At 41.2% G+C, this 24,501-nt stretch overlaps 2 protein-coding genes and 1 pseudogene across 5 annotated transcripts in view; 1 reads left to right on the plus strand and 2 right to left on the minus strand.

The window, feature by feature from the left end:
* Positions 1 to 292: 292 nt before the first annotated feature.
* Positions 293 to 1,426, plus strand: LOC149004564 (uncharacterized). The gene has a single exon (XM_089168883.1). It carries the CDS (start codon positions 506 to 508, stop codon positions 1,007 to 1,009), a length of 504 nt encoding a protein of 167 aa, XP_089025009.1. The 5' UTR covers positions 293 to 505; the 3' UTR covers positions 1,010 to 1,426.
* A 1,511-nt stretch (positions 1,427 to 2,937) lies between these two features.
* On the minus strand, positions 2,938 to 5,104 carry LOC149004565 (pentatricopeptide repeat-containing protein At1g73710 pseudogene; annotated as a pseudogene).
* A 19-nt stretch (positions 5,105 to 5,123) lies between these two features.
* The window catches only part of LOC149004566 (secretory carrier-associated membrane protein 1-like), a 32,258-nt gene continuing 12,880 nt past the window's right edge, over positions 5,124 to 24,501 (minus strand). For 2 of the 4 annotated variants that reach the window (XM_089168260.1, XM_089168261.1), the window contains 9 exons: positions 23,868 to 23,901; positions 23,622 to 23,744; positions 13,776 to 13,838; positions 13,540 to 13,633; positions 13,065 to 13,110; positions 12,896 to 12,963; positions 11,595 to 11,643; positions 6,166 to 6,231; positions 5,126 to 5,968 (listed from right to left, as the gene is read on the minus strand). In XM_089168260.1, coding sequence (XP_089024386.1) covers positions 5,882 to 5,968; positions 6,166 to 6,231; positions 11,595 to 11,643; positions 12,896 to 12,963; positions 13,065 to 13,110; positions 13,540 to 13,633; positions 13,776 to 13,838; positions 23,622 to 23,744; positions 23,868 to 23,901 — 630 coding nt within the window. In that variant the 3' untranslated portion in view covers positions 5,126 to 5,881. Of the gene's footprint in view, positions 5,969 to 6,165; positions 6,232 to 11,594; positions 11,644 to 12,895; positions 12,964 to 13,064; positions 13,111 to 13,539; positions 13,634 to 13,775; positions 13,839 to 23,621; positions 23,745 to 23,867; positions 23,902 to 24,501 lie in introns of all 4 variants that reach the window. The other 2 variants (XM_089168263.1, XM_089168262.1) reach the window with 2 other exon arrangements.

The raw sequence follows: 24,501 nt of genomic DNA on the forward strand, positions 1-24,501 counted from the left end.
GGGCCATTTTGCTGCTGGTGTTGGAGATCAGATACAAATAACTAGCCTCTGGTCCCCAGCACAAGTTGGTGCATGCCAAGAAGATACTCCTTTCGCTCTCTCACCAAGTCTTCCTATTCCCCTTCGCTCTGAAGACCTGTTACAGAAAAATGGGTCAACACTGTACCATTCTATAAATGAGCCCAAACATCCAAAAACTGTGTGTGTAACTAGCACATGAGGCAGGCAGAGAGGGTATAAATGTATCATAAATGACAATCAAGGAAGCAGAAGCAGCACTAATAATGGTGCACTAACCAGACCTGACTAGCACGCCAGTAGGTCCTACAGCCACCAGTCACTCTCGCTCTTCTCGCCTGTCATCCAACTCTCTCTCGATCACCCTTTAATTGCTCTTCCTTTACTTCCCCTACCATCTTGCCACTTAAATACCAGCCCTTCCCCTGTCTTTTGATCTCCAAACATCAACAAAACAAGAGAGCACAAACCCAGAAGAAAAAAAAAAATGAATACCTTCAACTTCTTATGTGGTTTTCTGATGGCGGTTTTGCTTGCTACCTCCACCTCTCTCTCCGCTGCTGCTCGCCCAGACTCAAGCGGAGTTTTAGCTGCAGAACTGAAGAACAACAACGTTAAAGGTAAGGAAAACACCAACACCAACACCAACAAGAAGAAGAAGGATGGTGGAGATAATGGAGGATTGGGAGGTTTCTTCGGTCCCGGCAGTGGTGGATTTGGGATTCCAGGGTTCAGTAACGGGTGGGGAAACGGTGTCCTTGGTGGAGGTTACGGTGGTGGCTATGGCGGTCCAAGTGGGGGTTCCTCTAAGGGCGGTGTTATAAGACCCACCGTGGTGTGCAAAGAGCGAGGACCTTGTTACAAGAAGAAGCTCACCTGCCCAGCTAAGTGCTTCACCTCCTACAGTCACTCTGGCAAGAACTACGGCAGTGGAGGTGGCGGTGGTGGTTGCACCATCGACTGCAAGAAGAAGTGTACTGCTTACTGTTAAGCAAATGCTGCTGACAAAGGAGAACTTGCAAGGCACTGGAAGGCTGGTTTTCCGGTCGCCGGCGATATCTTTAGCCCTTTGGTTTCTGCTGAGAGTTTTAGTTTTAGATCCATAAGTAAATATTAGATGCTTTATTCTATAATCTATCTATATAGTGATGGGGTTTATGGAGGGTTTAGTAGGTGGTTGGGAATGATGCTTTTAATCTTTCCTGTATGGTGTTTATCTGGATGGTTTACTCTGATAATAAAAGAGTAGTTAGTTTGTTAGCTTGTTAGCTTGTTAAGTAAGAAATTCATGAATCACGTGTAACCCCATGTTCATGCTTTGTGAATGCGTCTCACACTCCATGCTTTTCCTACCCATAACTCTTTTTCTTAATAGTGTGATCAGGATATGAGAGGACCTAATAACCCACCAAGCAGTATGGGGATGACATAGGGGTCTCCAATGAAAAATGACTGCCAACTTTTTAAACCTTTATGGGCTTATGGTGGAAGGGGTACCACACCCACACCACCACAGATAATGTCTGAATAAATGAATAAGCAGATTAAACTTGCTTGGGAATGCCCAACACTGCCTTGACCCTCGTTTCAATCCCTATCATACGTAGTACAGTGTTGCGCAATAAGAGTTGGACTTTAAACATATAGACATTGATGGATTCTTTTATTTGGCTCATCACCGTGAGACCCAGAACAGAACTGAGTAACATCTATTTGCTCACTATTTCTATTTGGAAAATTTTTAGTGCCACCCCTTAAGCATCCCTTAAAATTAATGGGAAAAATTACGTGATTAACTGCTTTTAGGTTTCTCCTTAAAAAAATAGCCATTCAATGTTTTACTTTACAAGACTGCTAAAACTGAGTTTGCATTACAAAATTAGCCAAAATAGTGCTTTTTCACTTCTTTGGACATTTTTACCTCTAAAATTGAACATATCGGCATAAGGGTGAAAATGTCCAAAAAGTATTAAAAAATAATGACTTTACCCTTTTGGACAAAATAGTGATTTTTCCGCTCGATGTGATCGATTTTAGGGGTAAAAAATGTCAAAAAATGTGAAAATTTAATATTTTGGCTAGTTTTATAAATGCAAATTCAATTTTGACTAATTTTGTAAAGTGAAACATTGAGTGACTATTTTTCTAAGGAAAAACCTAAAAGCAATTAATCACGTAATTTTTCCAAATTAATGCCACCCAATGAACGTATCCAATTTATCACTTAGACCCCTATTCCTGATGCTTGTAGTCTTCAATTAGATTTTATTATAGATTTTTAATATTACACCCACATTATATCATGTAATGACCAAAATAACCCTCCCAAACAAAACCCCCACCACCCACTCTGCCAGAAATCATCCAAAATAGAAAAAAAATAAAGTGAAAAATAAACCTGCCGGAAATAGGGCCCATTCCTTTCCATTCATTGTCATTGTGAAACCCAACCACTTCAGCGTTATCTGCAATATGAGGGCCTTTCCTTTCCATTCGCAATGATGATCCATCAAGACAGATTTCATGGAAGCACCTTGTGTGGTGCCTTCAGATCCACTAAACTGTTGAATTTGAAATTCAACCAATCAAACCCAAAAGTACCTATCGATGATGTCCTCTACTTCATAGGTTAAATTCCCTAATTTGGATAATCAGTTCCTCTAGTACCGCACCAACATGTTCTTGACCATATAATCTCTCTGCATCTCTGAGGAAAGAACCCATAAGTTTTAACTGTTCTTCAGGATCTTCCATTCCAAGAAAAAAAATCTGCTTCTTTCACAATTACTTGGCACAAACTATCTAAGATATTCAAAGCAATAGCAGCTGCCATTTTTGATTACCTAATTCTGCAAATTGATGTTAGAGTTCAATAATTTCATAAACCCTCTCTTTGTAAAGCTAATTCAAAGCCCGATGTTAGGGTTCTGAAGGTATAGCAGTTCCATCACCATATTCAACTACCTTTTCCAAATCATAATGCTCTTGCATGTTAAAAGTAAATTTCATCCCTTGGCTAACTACTTCAGCAAGGTTGTACCTATTAGCACTTCTATAGGCATTGATAATTGCACCATACAGGGACTTGTTGCTTTTGATCTCCCCAAATTTCAATTGATTGTAAATCCGCTTCTCACCTTCCACCATTCCTGCTTTTCGATAACAATTTACCAGATTGATAAAAGTAACGTCATCTGGTTCCAGTCCCTTATCTTACATTTTCATGAAAACATTGAGAGCCTTGTGTACCTCCCCTTAAGAACCATAAACATATATAGCATTATTGCATATGGAGGAAGGAATCAAGACCCACTTCAGCATTAGCGAAGGTCTCATAGGCTTCCAGTGCAAAAGCATGTAGACCCACAGACGACAGAAGCTATTATGGTTTGCCTAGAATAAGGACTTCCATTATTGAACAGTACTTTAAAGATGTCACTAAAGAGGAAAATTTTCTGTATTATCATCTGATGCGATAGTTCACCACATGCATAAGATGTCATTACTGTATTAAATGAAGGGCAATCCCTAATAGTTGCATCTCACCAGCAATATCAATAACTTCATCAAGTAGGCCGACACTTCTGTAAAGGTAGATCATAGTAGCAAATGATAGGTCATCTGCCTGACCATTTTGTCTTAAATTATCAAAAATTAATTTAGCTTCAGACAACATCCCAAATCTGCATTGATATTGATCATGCTATTGAATTCAACAATATCAAGACCACCTCCCAAATCTTTCATCTTCTCATACAGCTTCTGAGCTCCTTCTAAGCATTCCACCTTACTGCAAGCCTTAATCAAAGATTTGAGGACTATATGATTCGCAGGAATCCTAGGTTCCTTCATCACATGGAAATAGTAAAAGGCCTCATCAACCTTTTGAGCTTCAACAAACCCATTTACCAGAGACCCATAAACAATGTCATCACTTTGTACATTGCTTTATAAACATCCACTGCATCAGGGAGCAGGCCTGCACGTGGTTTAAACCCTACTTCTTGCATTTCAGCCAAGAGTTCCCTTGCTTTATCCACTAAATCACCACCCGCGAGCATTTGAATGAGGGAATTATATGTGCAATCTTCTGGTCAAGTTCCACTGCTCTCATGTTCCTGAAGAGTAAAAGAGCACTATCATATAGCTTTGCCTTCCCATATGCTTTGATCATGACATTATATTGTAAAATATACTTCTTGTGTCTTGACGAATCCTTATTTCCAGAGAGAATATGGATTCGGGGTCTTTCCAAAGACCTTTCCCTGCAAAAGCATCTATTATTGCAGCAAATGTCTTAGATGAAATCACGCGATGGAATTGATACTTTTCAAGTAGTATCATTGCCCGATCAACAAGTCCTTGTTCAACATACATCCTAATAATAGAAGGTGGAGAATGTTCATCAATACGTAAACCAGATTTATCTAGTTCTTTAATCACGCCCTCAACTTCCTGAACCATTTTCCTTTTACCCAATACATGAAGAACAGCTCTGTGGGTTACAGAATAAGGGAACAGACCTACCTCTCCGATCTTCTGGTAGCAATTGAGAGCTGCATTGATGTCATCCACATCAGCATACAGTGATAGAAAGATGTTGTAAGCCCTAGTATCAGGAGAAATTTCCCTTTCTTCCTTCTTACTAAGCATGAAATTGCTTGGGTGCTTTCCACATTTTGAGGAACGAACAGTCGAGATCAAAATCTCACTGAAGTCGAGCTCTACTAAGCAACGCTTCTTCCTCTAACACATGCCCATGAGACCCACAAATAAGAATCATGGTATTGAAAGTAAAAATATCTGGCTCAACATCTGCTTTCAACATCTCAGCAGCAAAGGCATTACCTGCATCCTTCAACTGACCTGCTTTGCCATAAAGATCGATCAAGGTATTATCCGTAAAGGTGATATCTCAATAGGAGGATTAGACCTAGAATTCAGGTGGTTAACTAATTCCAAGATGTCCGACTCCATAATAATTGAGTGAATACCAACCTTGCAAGTTTGAATCAAACTAAATCTAACTGCTGCAGTTTCAACAATCAAATTCTGAGTCACATGAAATTCCAAAAGAAAAGGCCATTGCTGGCCTAGTACCCACAGCTGCTAGTGTAGTGTGTGGACACAATGTAATGTGTTAAATCTATTGGTGTCAAGCTTGAGAAGAGAGAAAAACTGAGGGAACTGACCTTGTCATCACTGGATTTTAGCATTTGGCTGTGTAGATCTCTGGACCCCACACTATATTCCACTGGCAGATATGAGCACCCAAGAGGATGTATTGTCTCGGGTCTCAAATCTCAATCCTAAAAGGCTGTAGGAATGACCAATTTTTTATTTAAATCAGAGGCAGGCCTTCAAGTTCAGGGTGAGAGTGAGACACAAAATTTCACTCGGATTTGAGTTGAAAACAATTAGGGTCACATGATCGAAACCAATGAACAAATGAATCAGTAGTCACGTGGTAAATTTCATGACTGTTCCCAAATTTACAGGCTAGTAATATCACCTTTACAGACGAAAATGTTACATCGTACCAGCGAACAAATCAACAGGTAAAAGATAATCAACACGCTACGTATAAAATCAAATACTAAACGAAATGTTCAAAGAATTGGCTGTGAAGAAGCTCTACCCTTGCCCAATACAAAATCACACCAAGTCTTCTTTTCAACTTTGAACTACCTCTTCTTTGTACATCAGGTTGTCATTTTATAATATACTCTGATAATCAACCTAAACAATGGGCTTCGAAAGGCTATGAAAAATGTGTGCTAAAAGTCCCTCCTGTTCAACCACAACAACCAATGCCGTTCATCCCTTTTCATCATTCACCATTCACCATTCCCCTGCTAGCATGTTACATTGCTGCCCTCATGGCTCCTCTTGTAGCATCTCGCTTTAGTTCTGCAGCCTTGCCGCTACCACGGAAATACATGTATACTTGCTGCAAACCACAATAAGGAATAATAAGGCTGTCATGAAATGAGAATAACGAGGCTTTGGTGAAATTAAGAAAAAAATACAATTTTTAAGGGAAGAGGTAGAGGTGATTTTCTTTTTCTTTTTCTTTTTTTTTTCTTTTTCTTTTTTTTTTTTTTTTTTGGGGGGGGGGGGGGGTTGGGAGTGGGGACAAGAACAGACCTGAAGAACCCAGATGCTGACCATTGATTCAACACAGAAGAATCCAAATCCAATGAAATAGAAAATCTGTGAACAAAAGATAGGGGATGCACGTCAGGTAAGCACAATCTAGCAATAAATTTAGGTTATAAAAAATTCACAGGACGTAAGGTAATTCCTTTTAGAACTAAAAGCAGATCCAAGAATCATGCTTGCTCTCCACGTCAGAGAAAATTATATGTACATACATTATCATCATATTTATGAATCTGGGACTGAGACCCGGGAAATCTGATCCTGATATCAAGTCCAATCAAGTTCAAGTACTCATTTTGTTAGAATATTCAACCTCTAGAATGTTCTCACTCCCTCACCTGTAAAGCTTATTATCTACTACTCATTTTGTTGATGGCTCCCTATTTGAAACATTATCAAGACTTGCAATTGATGGCTCCCAAAACAAGCCAAGATCCTCAGCGAGTCTGATGATTTCTCCTATCCAGTTCTTGTCTCCCTATTTGAAACTTTTAACCTCTAATACCATCAATCACAACTCAGGACATGATATTTTGCTACTCTAACTAAAAAAAGCAAACCCTTGCCTGCCTTTTGGTTGTCTCCCCCCAGCCCCCCCCCCCCTACATATATATATATATATATATATATATATATCCCTTTCCTGCGCTTCTCGCAGTGGATTAAACTCAACTCTACTTTTCTGAACTCAATGGCAATATCTGCAGAGACTGAATTATGAAAACCAGTGGATGCATTCAAGAATATTTGGTCAATTTCATTCAAAATTAAAAGATAAAAACAAAGAGTGTTTCACTTTCACTCAAACAAGGGTGAAGAGAGAAAAAGAAATGATTGAGGCCACTAAGGAGAAGACAATCGAATTCTCAAGAGATTTGGGGAGGATGAAGAGGAAACCATCTTTTTTTTTTTGAAATAAATAGATTAAAGGCAACAATGCCAAGGATACAAAGGGAGAGGGGGGGGGGACAAAGCCTTTCAAGAGGAAGGTATAAAGGAGGAGGTGAGACTCCAGGAACTAACAATCAGCCTATTCTTAGGCAAATCAATCACTGGGGATGGGGAAAAGATAGAAGTCTAGATGAGACCTCAAAACAGATGGCCTTCCAAATCATGTCTGGGGATTGAGATTTGGAGGACCATCGCCTAAGATTTCGCTCCCACCACTAGCTTGCCAACTTGGTCACAAAGGGAAGAGCCAGAGAAGACTCTCAAGCACTAGGCCCAATCTCGAGCAAAACCATAAGAGCGCCTTGACCTAGGCCAAATGGAAGCAAGGGCTTTCTCCTAAAGAGAGCAAGAGAAGGGGCATAAGAAGAAAATGGTGCTCAAGGTCCTCAATACAATTCCAACAAAGGGTACAATTAGGGTTAACCGAGATATGGCGGCTAATGAGGAAGGTTTGGGTAGGAAGGGCTAGGTTAAGGGCTCTCCAGAGAGTAAGGGAGTGACGGAGGATGTGACATTTGAACCAAACTAGGGGGCCCAGGGGACAGGGGTAGAGGGGTGTCTAAAGAGGTTCCAAGCAAAGGAGGTGGAGAAGAGCTTAGTGGGGGAGGGAAGCCAGATGGTGATGTCACCAAGAGAGGAGCTAGTAGAAAGGGGAGCGAGAGAGTTTCACACTTGTGTGTCTTGGGTGGGGGGGAAGGGGACCACGAACCATTAGTGATGAAGGTAGAGAGTGGGGTGAGTTTGGGGATGCGGGTATAATAGACAGAGCAGGGCCCAAAAAGGGTAAAGAAGATGCCCGACGGATGCCAAGCATCTAACCAAAAAGAAGTGGCTCGAGGTCGAAGGAGCAGAAGTTTTCTCCAGACCCAGGAGGGGTTGGGAGGGGATGGGGATAGTCCAAATGGAGTTAAATTTTAGCAACTGAGAGTAAAACCAAGAAACCCTGATGGAATTGTGCTTGGAGGCAATTTTCCAGATGAGTTTCAGGAGGTAGGCTAGGTTGATATTGAAAATTCAGCAAATGCCCAAGCCCCCTTCGGATTTGGGGCGACAAACAGATATCCAGCTAATGGGGTGGAGAAAAACATGAGGATTCTTGGCCTTTCCAAAAGAAGGCAAAACAGAGGGATTCCATGGCCCGGATAGAGGATTTTGGAATGGAGAAGATTCCACACCAATAGAGATAGAAGGATTGGAAAACAAAGCGGATGAGCACCACTCGACCAACAAAGGAGAGGAGTTCACCTTTCCAGAGTTTAAGCTTTTTCCGAATATGGTCAAGCATCGGCAAACAATGATGGCAAGTGATGCGGCCAGGGATTAGGGGGAGGCCGAGGTAGGTGACAGGGAAGGAACTCGATCTGAAACCAGTAAGGAGGAGAAGGGAAGAGCGGACAAAATCGGAGACTTCAGAGAGAAAGAGGGAGGATTTTTCCAAGTTGACCCGGAGACTAGAAAGGGATTCAAAAGATGAGAGAGCTTCGAGAATGGAAGAGATGGAGGAGTGGTCAGCTTTAGTGAAAATTATAAGATCATCCGCGAAAGCAAGGTGAGTGAGCTTTAGGGATTTGCATTTAGGGATAGGGGAGATGAGAAGTTGGTTAATTTTGGTTTGAACTTGATGAGAGTGGACCTCAAGAGCCAAGGAGAAGAGGTAGGGGGAGAGGGGGCAACCTTGACGAATACCAACCCAGCAGAGGAAAATATCCAGCAGGGGAACCATTGGTGATGATAGAAAAGTGGGGGGTAGATATGCAAATCTCAATCTAGTGGACAAAGGAAAGGGGGAAGCCCATTGCAGAGAGGACTTCACTAATGAAATCCCAGCAAATGGAGTCAAATTTGTGGAGGTCAACCTTAAAAAGGGCTGCTGGGGAGTGGGCAACTCTGTCAAAACCAAGAACAATCTCCGCGCAGAGGAGAATGCTATCCAAAATGCTACGCCCAGAGATGAAGGCAGATTGATTGGGACTGACAAGAGAGGGGATGACTCGCATGATTCGGTTCGCAAGGAAACCATTTTGTTAAACAACAGAAGCATAATTGATGATTGGGAACCACTTGGAATCATTTTTTACATCAACACCTTTTGTTTTCAAGTTCCTATCAAGCAGTAGTAGTCTTGGCACTGGGACTGGTGGCATGATGGTGCTAATTCTAGCGAAGATAAAAGCTTGGTGAGAGTAGGGTTTTCCTTCATTTGGTGTACTCTCGCATGCTTCATACCTGTAATAAGGTTAGACTGCTCCAAGAGACAGTTTTTGCTGTCAAATGAAGCTCTTACACCAGCAAAATAGATGAAATTTAACATCTCTTAGCCTGGCTGTGCATACAAGAAAGTTTGAGCTACCATGTATTTGGGAGCTGTGAGGTGAAAAGGGTTTGCTGATAGGTACCCTTAGGAGACCAACCAATTAATCCTTTCCAAAAGTTGGTTGTCATGACTAACATCACCATCTTCTGACAGCCCCCCCCCCCCCTCCTAAAAAAAATCCTCTCTTCTGAAAAAAATAAGTTTTGACCTTCTAGTTCATCCATCTTTTGTCAACAACTGTGATCAAGTAATTGGTTCTTGAATTCCTTACATTGTTGCCAAAACTTCCAGATTCTCTAGTTCGGATTTGAATTGAATCCATCAGCTAGGCTCGCTATCATATCAAATTGATGTGAACCTGAGGTTGAAGTTCTAAAGTTGGGGTTGCTATGGACCCACCCATTCTCTAATAACTCCACCAAAGCCAAATCCCAAGTCAGGCCAGTTTTCAGTCTAGACGGCCAAATTGATCATTTCAGTTCAGCTACAGATCTCATTGGCATGGTGAATTCTTTCACGTAATAATCAGATGGGACAAATTTCATGTATTGGTGGACCCTCAATTCCTCAGTTCAGATGTCAAATTTCAACCCAAATAGAGCTTGGCAAGTGGAAAAACACAGCCCCAGGAAATCCAAGACAATGGGAGACTATATTATACTAATCAGTGTACCATAGGTGCACATGGACATGCATACTACACAGTGTGGTATCTAATTGAATTGGACACAAAATTGTTAAGCTGACTATGCAGCCAAGGTGATGGAAGGTTGCCATAGGCGTGCGGGCGGACAGACTGTATATATTTTAAAGCAATGACAATTGATCACATTCATGCAAATGATATAGTAATGCTAGTAATGACTCAATATGAAAAAACCAATGTATAACAAACAAGAATAGGACATAATATAAGCAAGCTATGAAAATATATATATATATATATATATATATATATATATATAAAGATAAAAAGAAAGAAGAAAAGCAGTAGCATACTCAACATTAACTCGTTTAAGAGTCAACAAGCCATGATGTGTTGCTGTGGACTAAAGAAAGAGCCTGGGTACCTAGGCCACGGCACCACGCCTTGCCAAACATGTTTGACCATGAAATTTAAGACATGGCTAATTCAAACCATGTCCTTTCTATTCAATGCTTGGAAAAGCCAACCATGTTTGACCATGAAACTTAAGACATGGCTAATTCAAACCATGTCCTTTCTATTCAATGCTTAGAAAAGCCAACCATGTTTGACCATGAAATTTAAGACATGGCTAATTCAAACCATGTCCTTTCTATTCAATGCTTAGAAAAGCTAACCATTGGCCCATAGGAACAGCTGAACAACACTGGTGCAACAAGTGTAGTCTTGAGAGGATTCTTAACAAGGGCCCAAGCATATTTTGGAGTTTTCTATACAATGTAACTATATGATAATTGATCTGCCTTAGGAACAAAAAGCCTTAAGAACATAATTTTCGATTCGTCCTGGCTCAAAACACAGTTAAGCCTCTCTCTGTAAAGAGAGGGAATGGGAAGAGTATTGTTATGCTCAGGGAAGGGAGAAGAGGTTGTGGTGAGAGGGGGAAAGAGAATAGGATCCAGTGATATTCACGAAGGAATTCAGTAAAGGGGACTGTGAGAAATGATGTAGATGAGAGAAAAAACCAACAAAATGGTTTCTTACAATATTTCTCATTGAGATGACAAAATGCCCCTGATTTTGCACATGTGCATATTAATTTGACTAAATATACAGTGCATAATAAGTTTAAAAAAGAAAAAGAAAAAAGTGCTCAAAACTTATTGTTACAAAATTGAAAATCTGAAACACATTTTTCCAAAACAAAGAGAACTATTAAAAAAAAATTGTGCAACAAAAAAATTCCAGCTAATAGGAAAAGAGTTGCAAAAAAATGTTATCAAACGGTCCACCAGTCTACCAAAGCAATATAGGTGATTATCAATTTCCCAATTTTGTTAGAGTTTCGAATCTTTTGATACAACAAAGAAAGCGAAAACAGTCAACAATGTGCTACATTATGTAAAAACCTACAAGCAAGACAAACTGCTTGACAGTTGATAATTGATGTACTATACTGACATAACTAAAACCAAAAATAAAATACAAATAAAAGTAACTTACCCCAACCAAAGCATTCTGGCTGATAAGAGAAATTGCTGGCAAGATACCTCTGTTGACAGATTCATCAGATAAACATCATTACCAATCTAGCAAATAGAATTACAGCAGAGGCTAGAGAAGAAAACACACAGTAGAGAGAAAGGGGGTTTGCATATTAGTGTGAAACAAGTAGGTTGAAGACTTCGCTTACATAAGCCCAGGATATAGTAATTGGTTAAGCTTTGACATTTTAACATGGTGATGAAATGCATCCAAATCTAGTCATTTGAAGATAGATATCATTCTCAATTATCTTTAGCCTTTAGGAATTCAATGGAAGTTCTATACTGCATCTTCTAAAATTCACAGGTCATACAACAAAAATATGTTTGCTTTATGGGAAGTGGATTGACAACACAAAAGGTCTCAAATGAAATGGTAAACTGACTTACACTTTGTTTTCATATTAGAGCACATTCCCATAGGGGAGAAAATAGTCATTTGGTCAGAAGCCTGAAACAAGGGACCATGAATGGTTAAATCTTTCCGGGGAATATTCAGGTCACCAGAATCTCCATGAACCATGAACTGAACCCTTGAACTTCCATGAACCATGAAATCAAGCTGCCTCCTCATTCCAGGCATTTTTTAAGGCAACCATAAACTCGATCCTAAAATCTAAATCTTCTTCAAATGGATATCGTGAAGATGCTGCTAGAAACTTAAACCTGAAACCTTTCCAAATTCCATTGTTAATGCTGCAGAGCTTGTGGTCTGCTGTAGCTGTCAATGTTGCCATCCGGTTGCAGACATAGTGAACAGAAGTTTAATGCTGGGGAGAGAATGGGACCATAAGGACTTACAGTTCTACTCATTTCACTTAAAACAATTTGCAAGGTGCATATGAATGCAGAAAAGTAAGCACTGGCGACAGGGTGTTGATAAGATTTTACTCTGTTTTATATCCTTTGAAGGGGAACAAGATTCATGGAAGCATAAATGCTGCTATATCCATAGCAAAAAAATTTATATTAATGTGAATTCATAAATGAATATGCATATTCAAGTTTTCCTATGGCCTTGACTCAAAAATGGAAACACGTAACTGCAGCAAGTATAACTGCAAATTACACCTGCCCTCCTCTTTTTTAACTTTTTAGGACACTTACCATGCCTGTAGTATGAATCTGAAACATCTAAAGACAAACCTAATATAAGGCAGAAGTAATTTTTCAATCTAGACAGTCTAATCAAAGAACTCAATTTAAGCAAAAAGTAGTTTCTTATCCAAAAGCAAGACAATACTAAGAAGAGGAACTTACGTGAGAGAATTTCCCTTGAAAATAATAGGAGGGGCAACTGCAGAAAATACGCAGAATCCAACATGAAGCTGTACCAGATAAATGAAGGAAAACAAGTTAGGATCCCTTCCATGTCATGTTCAATGAGAAATCTGATGTAAAATACCAATTTAGATAAAACAATCTCTACCAAGTAAAATATAAAAAATCTCCCATACTTCAATGCACTTTCAGTCCTGAAAAAATAGAAAAGCAACGCAGCAATATGATTATATAACAAAACATTGTGAGTAGAAACTTAAGTCAGAATAGTAGATGACATGCAGAGATTTAAAATCTGGTCAGTAGGAAGTCCAAAGGAATGGAACTATGGAATAAATAACTCTTGATGTTGCCAAAAGAAAGGCAGGTATGGAGATCAGATCTTTACACGACTGAATGATCCTCAGGTTGGTTACCTAGTACCTACCAACCTAAAAATGTATGGAACAGATTACAAAGGTATTGATCATTAGATTGGTTAAACCTTCAGTCAGAAAGTTTATAGGAGAACCAATGCCAGGTCTTTCTCAGATCATAAGTCTGTTAACTCTACAGCAAACCCTTTTGGTGAACAAATTTAACATAAAGAGATAAAGTCTACAATAATCAATGAACACAAGTACCTCGCTGCAAGATAAAGAGGACGGTACCACAGTACATAGCCTCCTGGCACTCCTGATATAAAATATATAATTGCAAGGAGAAAGATTGACGCACCTAAAACACCAGATGTAATGAAAAACGATCATGATAAAGAATACTGAATTAGAACCAAATCAAAAGCCCTGAAGAAATTAGATGTATAAAAATATGGGAAGTAAATATTAAGGTAGGCACTTTTTCAACTTTTCACACTAACCTTCCCCTTTGATCCATGCTGTGGTAACTGCCACAATATTCCATAATAGACATGCTGCCAACCCTGCAATTCAAAATTTGCAACTTAATTAAGTCCAAAAAAGAATAAACAACTGAAAGGTATACATAACAGCATGCTTAGATTTGAGTACTTCTTTTCCTTAAGAAGTGGGATGATAGTAGTTCTACAGTCACAAAACAAATAAGGGATCACATAAGAAAATTAACAAAAAAATCACAGAAGTGATGTTGACTAGTTGAGACAGCAACCTTATGGTGAAATGTGAATCAACTCCATCTTCCATCCCAAAAAAACACCATTCCACCAACACCAGCACCAACACCAAATCCACAGAGAGAGAGAGAGAGAGAGAGAGAGAGAGAGAGAGAGAGAGAGAGCTGACAGAAGAGAAACACCATTCACAGCAGAAAGGTTCTAAAAATATCAGTATAAACCTAAGAGAAAAGAAACTGAAGGCAGGGTTCAGGCGAATGAGAGTAATACCATCACCACAGGACTCTAAAAATCCTGAGTTCAGCAAAGAACTCATCAGGAAAAGTATTCTGTTTTCTCTCCCCTCCAACTGCTTCATGCCATCTATAACTTGTTCAGGGCTTACCACTTTATAAGAAGCCCCTATTTGCCAAAAAGATTCTATTTATGGGTTCTTGACAGTTGACACAGATCCCCAACCAATTTTTTCTTTTTATTTTTTAGTGAAATTAGCTTAGGGATGGGATATGCATGTGTGGGACCCTTGATCATTCAGGTTAACCTTGTAACAGCCCCTTACGGGCCTAAACTGATTAAGCATTAAGTAATTTCTGTTTTTGAATTGAAAGATAATTCAATGAGTTTGATTTAAGTTGTCATGTGATCATTTAAGACCCATGAACAACACCCCCCCCCCGGCAGCCTTTCTTTATTATTGACTTTTATATTTGACTAGATTGTATTAGGATTCACACCTCTGATGCAAGAACTGGAGTTGTGTTATGTTCAAAAGCCCCCTAAGGTAGTTAGCTAGGTTTTGGGAGTTAGTTATTTAGGTTTCAACAACTTAGTTTCCTAATTTATTTACAGTCAGCTATTTCTATTTGTAATTGTTTTCTTAAGATCCCTCTACAAAGGGGACTGAATATTAGATATTTTTATTGGTTGATTTTCTGGTTACAAGAATTTGAGCTCTTCCTACTTCCCCCATCATGGGAATTAACTTGCTGACCAAGTGCCCTGATGAATCATGCCAAGGGAGCTTCTGGGTAGGTAATATCCCAGTTGCTAACCTGACCTGGTGAGTAATATCCAGATCCTCTACCTTCCATCATCTTTTTCTTTCCCTATTTATGTTTTTGGAAACCCCCATTCATGAGATCCACCAACAGCCCAAATGCACCATTTAGTTCATTCAAATTCAATGGTACCCCCATATCAAAATTAATAACACACATTTAATCCACCTTGCTGCCTCTTCTAACCAACATAATCCATTGAAAGCCAAGGGTCCATTAATTCTGCAACTTTTTGATAACCTTTTTAATCATCACCAAGTCACCTACTGAATCTAGAGATCGCGATCGTGAGTCAATCAGCGCTTCCCTTTCATAAATCTTTATGGGTTAAGTTAAGGTTAGATAATTATGTTTCAAACGAAGGAGAAGGACAGGGCTCAACCTTAGACAGGCGGTGGAAACTACCAAGCTGGAGTATGGTATGGGCAGAGGGAAATGGAGGTGGAGCGGTGAAATGCATAGAGATTGGAAAGAACACCAATGGCGAAGCACTCTGCTGGGACGACACTAACACTAAGAGATGAAAGCTATGGGAGCGAATGAGATTAGATACCCTAGTAGTCCTAGCCATAACCAATAGATACTAGGCGCTATGTCTATCGACCCGTGTAGTGTTGTAGCTAACGCGTTAAGTATCTCACCTAGGGAGATCATTCGCAAGAATGAAACTCAAAGGAATTAACGAGGGCCCGCACAAGTAGTGGAGCATGTGGTTTAATTCAATGCAAAGCGAAGAACCTTACAAAGGCTTGACATGCCGCAAATCCTCTAGAAAGAGAGGGGTGCCTTTGGGATCACGGACACAAGTGGTGCATGGTTGTCATCAGCTTGTGTTGTAAGGTGTTGGGTTAAGTCCTACAACAAGTGCAACCCCCGTGTTTAGTTGCCACTGTTAAGTTTGGAACCTTAAACAAACTGTCAGTGATAAGCCAAACAATGGTGAGGATGACGTCAAGTCATCATGCCCCTCATGCCCTAGGCGACACACGTGCTACAACGGATAGGACAAAAGATAGTGATCTCCAATGTGACTTTGTGAGCTAACTCCAAAAATCCGTCCTCAATTCGGATTGTAGGCTGCAACTCAGCTGCATGAAGCCAGAATTGCTAGTAATTGCCGATTAGTCATACGGTGATGAATTTGTTCCCAGGCCTTGTACACATCACCCATCACACTATGGGAGTTTGCCATGCCCGAAGTCATTATCTTAACCGCAAGGTGGGGAATGCCAAAGGAAGGGCTAGTTAACTGGAGTGAACTCATAGCAAGGTAGTAGAAAAATTCCTAGCTCCGCTTTTAAGGCTTCCACTTTTACATAAAGTTCTTGTTTCGACAATTCGAAAGTAGGAGAAGGTTTTTTGCTAATGAATCTATATTCAAAATCATTCCATTCAAAATCCTTTGTTCTATCAAAGGCGGGACTTCCAAATTTTCATAGGGTCCTCCCAGAATTCCTTCTAGAGCCTAATTGAATATTTTTTATGGATTCCTTCATTTCATTAATTCGTACTAAATAATGAGCTAAAGAATCTCCTTTTTTTTGCCATTGAATTTCCCAATCAAATTCGTCATAACATTCATAATGATCAACCTAATGAAGATACCATTGGATTCCTAAAGCTTGTAGCATTGGTCTCGATAAACCCCAATTTATTGCTTCTTCTCGACCAATAATGGCCACCCCCTCAACTCGCTAAAAAAAAAATGGGATTCCACATAACTAAGATGCTAACAGCCTTGACTCTTACCTAACCATTCCACGCCCAAGGTTCATTTACTTTATTTCCTGATGGTGAATAAGCGTTGTGCAGATGAATTAGCGGGTAAGCCTTTCTTTCATAAAACAGGTAGAGTAGAAACATTAGCTCTTCCTTACTAGGCACAATAATAACATCTTCACCATCTGAGTAATGATGAGTCAAAGAACACCATGCAATGATGGATGGTGAGGACCCAATTGACTATAAAGGTCTTTCTGTAGCTAGACGCATATCTTTTTTCCCCAATTATGGAGGTAGGGTAGTGCAAGACCCATAGCTAGACGCGAATCAGTCAATGTATGATTCCTACATCGATCATCTCTTTATTTTTTTTTTTTTTTTTCTCCCCCCCCCCCCCCCCCCCCCCCCCCCCCCCCCCCTGCCCCCCCCCCCCCCCCCCCCCCCCCCCCCCCCCCCCCCCCCCCCCCCCCCCCCCCCCCCCCCGCGGGGGGGGCCCCCCCCCCCCCCCCCCGGTTTTTCCCCCCCCCCCAGGGGGGGGGCCTTTTTTTCCAACCTTTGGAGGGCCCCCCCTCTTATTCTAGCAAAATGGCCATGAGAAGGAAAAGACTGACCCATTCGGGCCTTACTTGAAGGTTGTTTAGTTCAAAAGACATATATAATACAAGTTTTGGAGTAACAACAAGAAAGCAAGTGATTCTTGTCTCAAAACCTAGTAGCTAGCCTAAGTGAGCCAAGTCAATGATCCAATCAGCCTACAAGGACAAAAGACTCTAACTCACGGAGGGCCTCCAGCCTGGCTAAAAGTGATCGGGGGCCCCCCCGCTGCGCGCGCAAATCTAATAATGGATTAAAGAACAGCATAAGGTTGCATTCATCGAAAGATGACTAAGGCTTAACAAGATGCTAACAGCCTTCCCCGACCATTCCAGGGGGGGGGGGGGGGGGGGGGGGGGGGGGGGGGGGGGGGAGCCCCCCCCCCCGCCCCCAACCCGACCCCGGGGGGGGGGGGGGGGGAGGGGGCCCCCCCAACCCCCCGGAGCTTCCTTCTCACATATATATATATTGATTAAAGGGGTGACAAACGTGCAATGCTTCCTTCCTCAATCTCTACTATCTTCGCGCCTTCTTTATTTGGTGATCGTACCACAATCCACCTCCGTTTTCTGGTTAAAAGCCGTATTTTATAGGATCAAAGTGTCCTAGGTGGGAGAATCACTGAGCGAGCCCCCCATAGAGGCAAGGTGTAACAATATCTTGCTTGGTTGTTATGTTAAGCCAAGAAGAAGGAAGAGAAAGGAGTGGGGAAGGTGTGAAAGCTGCTCCCACGAACTAGACCTAGTATGTTGTGAACCATGGAACCCAAAAACGAAGACCTAACCAAAACAATGTTCTTGGGTCCTCGCATGTGAGCGGTAGAGAATGCCACGGCTACGCCCCTGAGTGCAAGAGGGTCCCTTCAAAGGGAATTGACACAAAGCAAGGGGAATGAATGCCAAAACAAAGAGTTTTCATGTTGATTCGAGTTTCTTGTAGCAGGTGGGGTGAGGGTGATTATGTTCTTCATCCCCAAAACGAAATAAGTGAGGGCTTAGTTGACTTTTTGTTTTCTCCAAGGCTTTTTACGAGTTGGAAATGAATCAAACGGATGAGGATAAACTCCTCGCTCACCTAGCCCATTAGAGAAACCATCTAATCGAGGGCGTAAGAATAGTTTGGTGGATTTCAAGGTTAGGGGGGCGAGCATTAGACTAATCGTTACAATTTAGAGTTCTTCCCATGGATGGAATTTCATTACCTCATCTACGGTTGGTCCGTATATCTTTCTATGATCCTCAAGACGGAGCAAGACATATACACAAAGCAAGAGCTCTACTTTCTATATAGGGTGTACTTCATTAAGTAGCCTTCTAAATGGAGGACCAACCCCCCCCCCTTAATCAATTCTCAGACCCACTACACCCGATAAGCCTTTGATACTATAGCTCCTTTCCCTCCACTGTCCTAGAGTAAAAGGATACCCCCCCCATCCCCCCCCCCCCCCGCCCGATGGCACATCAATCCCTTAAAGCCCCATTCCCATCCGAAGGCTGCACACCCTAGTTTGGACCCTCCCCCTCCCCCCTATTTCATTTGATATAAAAGTTTCATCCTGGCTGGTTGTGTTTTGAAATGTTGGAAGAACTGCCCCTGGCAGGAATCTAAGTGCTGGAAGAACTAGGCCACCCAAGCCTACATCAGTGTTTGTATGGTACCAACAATGGAATGAAAACCATTTGTGATGTAATCATCAAATTCTATGTAAACTTTCATGTAGACCAATTTTGATTCTAAGGCACATCTTCTAAATTTTGAAAGAACTTTAAATGTTCTAGTGAATTAGCGATGCAGATCCATAACCCAGATGGGCTTCTCTTCTTAGGAAATAGCATAGGGTTAGGATATATATATGTAATAGGGCTTTGATCCCATGGGTTTATATATGAAATGTCTATATATATATCTAGATATGTAATAGGGCTTTGATCCCATGGGTTTATTTTTGAAAGGTCTCTTTATGGATCTAGCATATAGGTATGTAGGCTGAATACGAATTTAATTTAATTTATTCAGTTTCTTTCCTGTCTTAGAGATTGAACTTGTTCATTAATCACATGACTTGTAGAACGTAACATGAAATAAGGAACCTCAAATCTCCCACGATTGAGTAGGAGAGCAGTGCCATGTTTAAGGCAAGTTCAAGCTTAGTAAGTTTATTTTCTCATTAGTTGGACTCTCAGCTAACCTCTAACTTAATAGATTTAGATTTTAATTACCAAATGCGTACAGCTTTTTTGCTAAGTTTTAGCTTTGTTAATTTTCCATTTTTCATCAGGAATTGTAATAATAGAGTGGCTGGCACCATATATATATATATAGGTACAAACCTGCTGGTGTTGCTGCTTCTTCCTTGCTTAGCATTTCTAGGCTGTCAGTTGCTTGGTGTTTAAAGTACAAGTTGCTGTTGGGACTGGTTGGACCAGCTGTCTCCTAGTCAATGAGAAGTCCGGGAGGCTCAACTAAAGCTCCCTTCAACACAGTTGAAGACTCATCTTCTCCAACCCCCTTGGCCGGAACCCTAAAGTGGGCAGATCTAGGGTTGGCCAAACCCTAAAGAGGGTATTCTGGTCAAAACCAGCCCTAAATAATGGCTGATTTGAAATTCCAGAATTTTCTTTTAATTTTCAGCATGTGAGTCTAGTTCTTTAATTCCAGCATATGTCAATTAGAGTCCTCAGTTTTTTAATTAGCATGTGTCAATTAGAGTCTTAGTTAATTAGGATTTCAGTTTCAACATGTGTCAACTACAGTCCATTAGATCTTCTTTAATTTGGTGGGCTGTGATTAAATGTAATGGGATCCTAATCTATAAAGGAGTCCCACTTAGGTTTAAAGTCTCTTAGTAAGCTATTAATAGCCTATTCTTTCTTTATAATTCTTCAAGTCTGATTATTGAATAAGAATATTGAGTTGGAGGACTGTGGATCCTGTTTGAGGGGCCACAGCGGATTCTGAGTAAAGCTTTCTTCTTCAATGATCAGCAAGTCTGTCTAGCATTCTTCTTTAGAAATTTTGGCAAGCTCTCAAGACAAATCCAAGTGCAGCAACCCCCAGCCCCTTCCTCCCTCCTCCCCTACCATCACAAGGCCCCCCACCCCTTCACCTTCAATCGCAACAACCCCCATCCCCTTCCCCATCCCTGCCCAACCCTAATTCCCCTCCCCCTTGGTCCCATACTTTGGCAGCATCATTCCACAAGCCCCACAACATGCCAGCCTCTTCCCCAACCCCTACGATCTTCCTTAGACCATCCACTACCTTTCAACATCCCCCCTTCCCTCTCCAACCCTCCCCTCTCTCTCTCTCTCTCTCTACTCTTCTTCCTTACTGCAGCAGTAGCCCCCGTCCCCTATTAGGTCCCTAGTCCCCACCCCCTTAACTCCCCTATCCTTCCTAGTTGGATTGCACAGCACCCATCATCCCTACCCCTACCCTTAATCCACCCAAAGTCTAAAACAGTAGCAATTCTAAAAATTCTTCCCTCCATCTCTGCAATTCATCTTCCACCTGTAGACCTAAACCCTAGTTCAACATAAACCCTCAACCACACTCTAACACCACTTAGGATTTGCATCTCCTACACCTACTCTACTTCCACTTCTAAATCCTAACCCCAGTTGACTTCCCTAAGAGTCCCACTTCATGTAGGAAACCTCCAATTAAACCTAAAACCATTTAGGTTAAACCTGAAATGACAAAATAACCACAACAAGCCCATTCTTACCCTAACTGAAACCCTAAGACCCTAGTTTCCAAACATTTGTCAGCCCAAATCTGAAGGGGCCTTAGAATTCAGTATCTGAAGAAGTCAGTTCCATTACAGCAAACTCATTTGGAAAATTGTCACTAACGGCATTCCCTCGGGTTAAATGGGTCCACTCTTATCTTCTCAAATCCCTTTTGGTCCCTTCTCCCAAATCCTTCTGGACCTGATTCCCGAGACACAAACTCCCTGCCATTTCCATTCGAACTTCCTCCACTTAGCTAGATCCGTGGCATCCGTTGGGTATCCTTATCAATCTTTTCACTCCCCGCTCTGTCTATGAGACCCGCATTCCCAAATCTACCCGCCTCTCGCATTTCATCTCTAATGGTTCTTGGGTCCCTTCTCCTCATCATAGGCTCAAACATCATAAAACTCTCTTCCCCCTATCCTCTCCCTTCCCCATTGAGTTATTTGGCTGCCATCCACTTCCAAAATTACTCTGCTCCCTTTGCGCCTTCCGTTCTCCCTCCCCCTCCCCCCATTTGGCCCCCCTTGGTTTGGTTCAACGGTCATATCCCCCGCCATTCTCTGACCCTTTGAAGAGCCCTCCCCGCCCTCCCAACCATCGTTTTCCTTGTTTCGCGCCATTTCCTGTGAACACAAATTGCATTCTTTTTGGAAGAACACAAGGACATCGAAGCGTTCTTTTCTTGCCCCTTCTCTAGTGCACTTTGGAGAAAAGCCCTACCTTCATCGCCCCGCTCTGGTCACTCTTTTAGGTTTGCGACTGGCTTGGGTTTGGAGTAATTTTTCAGGTACCTCTATATGTGACCGATTGACAGGCTTGTCTTTGGTGCTTCGGCCATCATCTATGGTCGGACTCACATCTCCGGCGCAAGACTTCTAAATCCCACTCTATATATACTATTTTGAATGCTATTTACTTTGATGTATCCTCTAAAATCTCAGCTAATCCCTCCCCCCTGGTACTTGACTCCCCAGAACTCATTGTTGCAGGGGGCTTAACTCCCAAATCCATGCTCCTCCTTGATCCTTGTCCATAGGATCCTTCTTTGTATTTGTTGTTTCATCTTTAATTGATTATTTATTCATCCAAAAAAAATTCCCCATACCAGAAATTTCAAACTTAAATTGCAGCCATTTCTAACCATCAAGCCCATCCCCCGAGAATAACCCCCCTTCCACACACCCCCTCCCCCCCACACACACACACACAGAAAAAAAATAAATAAATAAAAAGAGAGACAAATAAAAGGAGAGCACACAATCCCCATCACAGCCTTGAAACCCTAAATTCTAGCAAGCCCTAATATTAATCCAAAAGCCTAAATTTTAGGACTTTAATTTCAGCCATCAGATTCTGTCCAAGCTTGGACCAAACCTAGCCCCCAGCCCCTTTAATACTGCATCCAAAGCCCAAGTGCAAATTCTTACCAAAAATGAAACCCTAACCCTTATTCTTCCCTAATTGTACTGGTCCTATAATAAGGTCTTTTTTTGGTCATTAGTTCCTCTGAGCTACATCATTTAGCCATAGTAATTATTTCCATACATAGAACATTACAAAAATATTTCATGATTCAGCTGTATGATATTACCCAAATATGAAAGCTTCTAATCCACAAATATAAGCACACAATTGACATAGCTGTAGTAGTCTAACAGTGCCTGAATTCCATACTAATGATCTATGAAATTACAACCCCTAAGCAGCTAAGCTACAAGCCTGCAACATGAGCATGCGGTCCCACATATTCAGAAACTTCATGTCAACAACTTGAGGCAGAAAACATGACTGGAAGACAAACAAAACCCAAGGGTGGGGGGCGGGGTTTAGGAATAAAGAGTACATCTGATCAAAATAATATATGCCTAACCATGTCTAAATGAACCATTGTATAAATGCAAAAGCGCTTTTAAGCTGCTACCTATGAAGGGCTTCCCAGACGGCCCCAATGAGTGTTCTGCCATGTGAAACAAGATGAACTATGACAAGAATGTAGTCAAGATAAGCCATGTGCCAAATTTTCAAGTGCAAATTGAAGCAAGTACCCTTTGCAGCCTATGTACTCCAACCACTATTATGGACTGTGCTAAAGCCTTGAATCTTTCAAACTCTACTATGACACTGAAACTCCGTTTGGGATGAAATTTGACATGATAGCAAGGACCTTGGGGCCTACTTGCCCAGAAAACTTAGATCCACTCAACCTGCCATGTGGCAGATATTCAGAACATGCAGCAACTGATTCCTAGGCCATGTGGCAGATATATTCAAAAACACAAGGAATTTGAACAGTATGAAAGCAAGAAATTATAGATCTACTTTTCAAGATAAATATCTTGCTGATTTTCATTGTAAACCCAAAACTTGGAAGATAACCACACCAATATACCAATAGTGTGTACATCCTATAAACAAAAATTATTGCATAAAAGTTTTTCCCCATTATTTAAGCCATAATTATAGTAACAAGAGAACCATGAAATATGATAGAGCTTACAAACCTAGAAGTGTAGTGAATGCAACATACTGCAGCTTTTGCAGGTGAATTGGTATTTCGTTTGCTATATCATGGTGAATAATGGGGAAAAATGGAGGCCAATTTTTGTCCTCTAAGACAATACCAGCTGCCAAAGCAAAAAGAAAAACAGTTCAGCCAATACATAAGATTACATAAATTAACCAAGCTCTGTACATAAAAACTACATCAACATTATTAGCCAAATGATGTATAACAAAATTATTTGTACCCTTATTTGCAGCATCTTCCCTCCTTTTGATTTCCTATAAAGCATCACCAAGGCTGATTAGAATTTTAAAGGATGATTACATTAACCAAAGACAAGCAAGAGAAGTTAAAGAACAAACTTAGATTTTTAACTATCAAAGGGGCATTGGGTTTACTCTTACCTCCTCAAATCGGACTCTTTCTAGACCATCCCTATCCCTTCCAACCCTTCCTAGATCTGGAGGAAGCTCCTTCTTCTCAAACCCCGTGCTCTTCCAGCCATTACCACCCAAATTTCTTCGGGCCTCTCCACCAAATTCTAGCTAGATCCGTGGTATCCAATGGGTATTCTCCTCACTCTTCTTCCCGCCTGCACCGTCTATGACACCCATATCCCCAAGTCATCCCTCTTATCGGATTTCATCACCGACGGTTCCTAGATCTCTCCCCCACACCCTAGTCTCACACAAGTCAAGAACTCCCTCCCCCCCCCCCCAATCATCCCCTCCACCCATGAAATATTATTTTGGCTCCCCTCTACCACTAAATCCTTCACCACGGCTTCTGCTTGGAACATGGTTCGATTCCCCTCCCCTTCCCCCACCTAGCCCCCCTTGTCTGGCTCAAAGTACACATCCCCCGGCACTCCCTCACCC

This window comes from Hakea prostrata, chromosome 9, assembly GCF_041222555.1.
Source record: "Hakea prostrata isolate BN-2017 chromosome 9, UWA_Hpros_2, whole genome shotgun sequence".
In the NCBI taxonomy this organism is placed as follows: Eukaryota; Viridiplantae; Streptophyta; class Magnoliopsida; order Proteales; family Proteaceae; genus Hakea; species Hakea prostrata.